The sequence below is a fragment of the Habropoda laboriosa genome, unplaced genomic scaffold (assembly GCF_001263275.1).
Source record: "Habropoda laboriosa isolate 0110345459 unplaced genomic scaffold, ASM126327v1 scaffold1036, whole genome shotgun sequence".
NCBI lineage: Eukaryota > Metazoa > Arthropoda > Insecta > Hymenoptera > Apidae > Habropoda > Habropoda laboriosa.
Genome location: NW_017101105.1, coordinates 122,089 through 128,814, shown reverse-complemented (window position 1 = coordinate 128,814; position 6,726 = coordinate 122,089). Strand labels below are relative to the sequence as shown.

Sequence of the window (6,726 nt, the reverse complement as noted above, 5' to 3'; positions counted from 1 at the left end):
ACATCGATGCATACTCCACGTACACCGTGGAAACCACCAACACATCCACCAACCCGTCACACATTTCCCACGGAAACTCCAGAAACGCCATGCACTAGTGAGTCAGCTGTCTCATCTCCAACGTCCACATCCAGTAAGGAGTGATCATCTCTGACTCACAGTAATCCAGCTGTCACTCCGGATAATTCTTACTCCCCTAGCTCTCGTAGTTCATCTGGCACCTCCGTTATTCCTGTTACATCTTCGTGTGTTCCTTGCGATCTTAATGTTCAGCTGTGTCTACTTTGGTCGTGAAAATAATTTCGTTTTGTTCTATCTTCGTAGGTTCCCCTGGACCTACAGGTGCGTCTGTGTCTTGCACCGAAGAGGGATTCTTCCCTGACAAGCGAGATTGTCGGAAGTTTTATCGTTGCGTTAGCAGTGGCTCATCTTTTACTAAATATGAGTTAGAATGTGGTCCTGGATCTGGTTGGGATTCTGTCCTTCAGAGTTGTAATCACGAATATCTCGTTCCGCGTTGTAATAAGGATTCCAGTCAACCTGATTCGGCAGGCACTACCGTATCTGATTCATCTGGTAATGGAGTTGGCGGTTCTACTGTCCTACCAGGTACAGCACCAAGTGAAGCGTCCATTTCATCAACTCTCTCAGCGTCAGGCACTGTCTCAGCTGCGTTATCCACCACTCCATCATCTGTTATTTCCACCGTCGGTGTAGCAACTTCATTAACAAGTACTTCAACGTTGTCCACATCATCGGATAATGGTGTTGGTACTGTATCGACTTCTGAAACAGCGTCATCATCTTCTGCAGTACTAACTAGTACAGTGGCTTCCCAGTCAACATCTTCTAGTGTTACAGAATCTGTTCTTTATTTACCTCATGATAGCAGTGCCGCATCTAGCGTTTCAACCAACACGGTAATCAGCTCATCACCTGGAATATCCCAATGTACAGAAGAAGGATTCTTTCCAGACCCTGAAGATTGTCGTAAATTTTATCGATGCGTCGGTAGTGATTCTAGTTTTACCAAATACGAGTTTCAGTGCGGTACTGGAACTGCTTGGGACTCAGGTCTTCAGAGCTGCAATCATGAGTATCTTGTTCCTAATTGCAAGGGTGGAACTACTTCTTCAGATTCTTTTAGCACTATTGAAGCAGACTCGTCTCAAAATGAAATCACTAGTACTATCAGTCAGCAGACCATAACTCAAGCACAAACTAGCGTTCCACCAAGTAGTACAGCAGCTTCTACATCAACTGTTCGTCCATCAACCATCACATCATCAAGTGGTCCAGCAACATCGACATCAACTGTCACATCTCCAAGCAATTCAACAACAGTGCCATCTTCTACTACATCCATAGTTGAAACAAGCACAGTCAGTTCCCAAACCACACCTTCAGGTGTCACAGAATCTGTCTCATATTTGCCTCCTGAAAGCAGTACTGGGTCTAGCGTTTCCACTACCACCATAGTTAGTACATCACCTGGGTCGTCGCAATGTACAGAAGAAGGCTTTTTCCCGGATCCCCAAAATTGTCATAAATTTTATCGATGCGTCGGTAGTGATTCTAGCTTTACCAAGTACGAATTTCAGTGTGGTACTGGAACTGCTTGGGACTCAAGTCTTCAGAGTTGCAATCATGAGTATCTTGTTCCTAATTGCAAGGGCGGAACTACTTCTTCAGATTCTTCTAGCACTATTGAAGCAGACTCGTCTCAAAATGAAATCACTAGTACTATCAGTCAGCAGACCATAACTCAAGCACAAACTAGCGTTCCACCAAGTAGTACAGCAGCTTCTACATCAACTGTTCGTCCATCAACCATCACATCATCAAGTGGTCCAGCAACATCGACATCAACTGTCACATCTCCAAGCAATTCAACAACAGTGCCATCTTCTACTACATCCATAGTTGAAACAAGCACAGTCAGTTCCCAAACCACACCTTCAGGTGTCACAGAATCTGTCTCATATTTGCCTCCTGAAAGCAGTACTGGGTCTAGCGTTTCCACTACCACCATAGTTAGTACATCACCTGGGTCGTCGCAATGTACAGAAGAAGGCTTTTTCCCGGATCCCCAAAATTGTCATAAATTTTATCGATGCGTCGGTAGTGATTCTAGCTTTACCAAGTACGAATTTCAGTGTGGTACTGGAACTGCTTGGGACTCAAGTCTTCAGAGTTGCAATCATGAGTATCTTGTTCCTAATTGCAAGGGCGGAACTACTTCTTCAGATTCTTCTAGCACTATTGAAGCAGACTCGTCTCAAAATGAAATCACTAGTACTATCAGTCAGCAGACCATAACTCAAGCACAAACTAGCGTTCCACCAAGTAGTACAGCAGCTTCTACATCAACTGTTCGTCCATCAACCATCACATCATCAAGTGGTCCAGCAACATCGACATCAACTGTCACATCTCCAAGCAATTCAACAACAGTGCCATCTTCTACTACATCCATAGTTGAAACAAGCACAGTCAGTTCCCAAACCACACCTTCAGGTGTCACAGAATCTGTCTCATATTTGCCTCCTGAAAGCAGTACTGGGTCTAGCGTTTCCACTACCACCATAGTTAGTACATCACCTGGGTCGTCGCAATGTACAGAAGAAGGCTTTTTCCCGGATCCCCAAAATTGTCATAAATTTTATCGATGCGTCGGTAGTGATTCTAGCTTTACCAAGTACGAATTTCAGTGTGGTACTGGAACTGCTTGGGACTCAAGTCTTCAGAGTTGCAATCATGAGTATCTTGTTCCTAATTGCAAGGGCGGAACTACTGCTTCAGATTCTTCTAGCACTACTGAAACAGACTCGTCTCAAAATGAAATCACTAGTACTATCAGTCAGCAGACCATAACTCAAGCACAAACTAGCGTTCCACCAAGTAGTACAGCAGCTTCTACATCAACTGTTCGTCCATCAACCATCACATCATCAAGTGGTCCAGCAACATCGACATCAACTGTCACATCTCCAAGCAATTCAACAACAGTGCCATCTTCTACTACATCCATAGTTGAAACAAGCACAGTCAGTTCCCAAACCACACCTTCAGGTGTCACAGAATCTGTCTCATATTTGCCTCCTGAAAGCAGTACTGGGTCTAGCGTTTCCACTACCACCATAGTTAGTACATCACCTGGGTCGTCGCAATGTACAGAAGAAGGCTTTTTCCCGGATCCCCAAAATTGTCATAAATTTTATCGATGCGTCGGTAGTGATTCTAGCTTTACCAAGTACGAATTTCAGTGTGGTACTGGAACTGCTTGGGACTCAAGTCTTCAGAGTTGCAATCATGAGTATCTTGTTCCTAATTGCAAGGGCGGAACTACTTCTTCAGATTCTTCTAGCACTACTGAAACAGACTCGTCTCAAAATGAAATCACTAGTACTATCAGTCAGCAGACCACAACTCAAGCTCAAACTAGCGTTCCACCAAGTAGTACAGCAGCTTATACATCAACTGTTCGTCCATCAACCATCACATCATCAAGTGGTCCAGCAACATCGACATCAACTGTCACATCTCCAAGCAATTCAACAACAGTGCCATCTTCTACTACATCCATAGTTGAAACAAGCACAGTCAGTTCCCAAACCACACCTTCAGGTGTCACAGAATCTGTCTCATATTTGCCTCCTGAAAGCAGTACTGGGTCTAGCGTTTCCACTACCACCATAGTTAGTACATCACCTGGGTCGTCGCAATGTACAGAAGAAGGCTTTTTCCCGGATCCCCAAAATTGTCATAAATTTTATCGATGCGTCGGTAGTGATTCTAGCTTTACCAAGTACGAATTTCAGTGTGGTACTGGAACTGCTTGGGACTCAAGTCTTCAGAGTTGCAATCATGAGTATCTTGTTCCTAATTGCAAGGGTGGAACTACTTCTTCAGATTCTTCTAGCACTACTGAAGCAGACTCGTCTCAAAATGAAATCACTAGTACTATCAGTCAGCAGACCACAACTCAAGCACAAACTAGCGTTCCACCAAGTAGTACAGCAGCTTCTACATCAACTGTTCGTCCATCAACCGTCACTTCATCAAGCAGTACAACGACACCCACATCAACTGTTCGTCCATCAACCGTCACGTCATCAAGTAGTTCAACAACATCCACATCAACTGTTCGTCCATCAACCGTCACGTCATCAAGTAGTTCAACAACATCTACATCAACTATCACATCAAGTAGTTCAACAGCGTTCACATCAACTGATCCTTCATCAACAGTTACACCATCTGTTACACCAAGTAGTCTAACTACAGTCTCATCTTCGTCTGCACCCATTGTTGAAACCAGTACAACCACTTCTCAATCCACATCTTCAAGTGTTATTGAATCTGTTTCCTACTTACCTCCAGCCAGCAGCACGACCCCCGGAACTAGCACGTCTTCTGGATCATCCCAGTGCCCAGGAGAAGGTTTCTTCCCGAATCCAACCGACTGCACGAAATTCTTCCGCTGCGTGCGTACCTATAGCGGGTTCATCAGATACGACTTTGCATGTGGTCCTGGTACAGCTTGGGATTCGTCCATTCAATCCTGCAACCATAAGAGTCATGTAGCTTCCTGTTCCTCGACCAATGGGGCTACAGTTAGTCAAGGATCTACGGGTACACCATCGTCCCACTCAACGCGACCTTCTAGTAACACCACAGCTACACCAACAACTGGAACAAGTATAACGCCCAGTTCAACAGGTACAACTCCAAGCTCTTCAGAGAAGCCGACAGCAACGCAGCAACCTTCGACTACCGAAGGTTCATCTTCAACATCTTCAAACTCTACGTCCTCTACAGAGCCAAATGTTTCAGATTGCGCCACGAAGAAGCCGAACAATACCATAGTTTGCGAGAAAGAAGGTTTCTATCCTCATCCAACGAAATGCAACAAATTCTACCGTTGCGTGGACAATGGAAACGGTCTGAACGTCTACCACTTCGAGTGTGGTCCTGGTACCATATTCGATCCCAGCATCAACATTTGCAATCACCCTGAATCGGTTTACCCTCCGAGAGACTGCATGATGCCAACGAGTACTCCTTCTACCACATCTGAGGTAAGTGAATCTACCACGGAATCTACGACTGAGTCCAGAGGAACGGAAGGAACCACCGGGACAACGGAGTCTACGACTGAAACAACTACGTGGTCTACGTCTACTGAGACAACGACTGACTCGACGACGACAGAATCTACCTCTGAAGCAAGTACAGCAACGACGACTGAAGTAACCACCGAGTCCACGACTGCAGCGACCACGGAGTCCACTTCTGAGGCATGCACGGAGTCTATGACAAGTACAGAATCTACCTCTGAAGCAACGACAGAGTCAACTTCTGAAGCAACAACAGAGTCAACTACAGAAGCAACGACAGAATCAACTTCTGAAGCAACGACAGAGTCAACTTCTGAAACAACAACAGAGTCAACTACAGAAGCAACGACAGAGTCAACTTCTGAAGCGACGACAGAGTCAACTTCTGAAGCAACGACAGAATCTCAAGGGACCACGACTACCAGCCCAAGACCTACCGTTCCAGCAACATGTCCAATTGGAAACTTAACTGACGAACAGATAGCACTGGTCTGTCCAACAGGTTTCAAGAGGCATCCCAAGTACTGTAATCTCTTCTACCAGTGTACCATAGAGTCTAACGAGATGGACATCAAGGTACTGATACTAAGTTGTCCAGTGAATACCATCTTCGACGAAGAGAAGCTACAGTGTTTACCTGAGAACGAAAGCAGTCATGTTTGCACGGGAACCATAACTACTGGAAGATTCTACAGAAAACTGCTGGAGAGTTCCGTGTCTCCTGTTAGTATATAATCATAAATTTATACTTAGGTATCGTTCACCTTATGCCAAAACCATAAATATGTAAATTTTCACTGATGTGGTTGTAGGTGGAGGGGACAAAACCAAATTACTTCACGCTTAACCGTAGTACGGTGCTCGGGCCGTTTTCGACCCATCGCCTACGTATTTTTTTAATAAGTTTTGCTGTTGTTAAATTTATGTTCCCTTAGCATTATATTAAAAATGTATCGTCTAGATTCATATGGCGTGCTGATAACATCAATTATTACGCATAAGATCTTTGCGTCTTTTTTGACTTTGGGTCCTTTTTCACTTTGGGTCTTTTGTGACTTTGGATCTTTTATTTTGACTTTGGGTCTTTTTAACTTTGGGTCTTTTTTGACTTTGGATCTTTTTCAACTTTGGTTCTTTTTTGACTTTGGTTTTTTTTTAGCTTTGGGTCTTTTTTGACTGTGCGTCCAAAGTGTACAGTCTTGAGTAAAATTTGAAAAATTATGATCTCCACAATTGTGAATGTTCATATTCGTAGCATTGGCATAATGTGATATGTATTGAAGAATTTATTTTTAACACATGATTAACTTAATTACAGGTAAAGGTACCATCTGGTACACTATGCCCAGGAGAGGGACACTACCCTTATAAACTAGGCTGTAGCACAACGTTCTACAAATGCGAACGGGACTCCAGGAAGAATCTTCAGGGTTATTTGTACAAGTGTCCGCCGAACTACTTGTACTGGTCAATCTCGAGAAGATGCGAACGTGCGATACGATTGCCAATGTGCGCACACGTTGCGTTGAAAGGTCTTTGGGATAAAAGATGGCAGATTCCGATAGAAGACACGAACGTGTCTGCTAGAAGTCTGTTTGTCTCTTAA

At 44.1% G+C, this 6,726-nt stretch overlaps 1 protein-coding gene across 1 annotated transcript; it reads left to right on the top strand.

Moving 5' to 3' along the window:
- Window positions 1-6: 6 nt before the first annotated feature.
- On the top strand, window positions 7-6,726 carry LOC108578027 (serine-rich adhesin for platelets-like). The gene is made up of 3 exons (XM_017941273.1): window positions 7-97; window positions 325-5,843; window positions 6,439-6,726. The coding sequence occupies exons 1-3, from the start codon at window positions 7-9 to the stop codon at window positions 6,724-6,726; spliced, it is 5,898 nt and encodes a 1,965-aa protein (XP_017796762.1).

Coding starts and splice junctions, on each gene's coding strand:
- LOC108578027 (XM_017941273.1), top strand. CDS start 7: ATGCATACTCCACGTACACCGTGGAAACCACCAACACATCCACCAACC. Junction 98..324: donor TCCAGAAACGCCATGCACTA/GTGAGTCAGCTG, acceptor CTATCTTCGTAG/GTTCCCCTGGACCTACAGGT. Junction 5,844..6,438: donor TGGAGAGTTCCGTGTCTCCT/GTTAGTATATAA, acceptor ACTTAATTACAG/GTAAAGGTACCATCTGGTAC.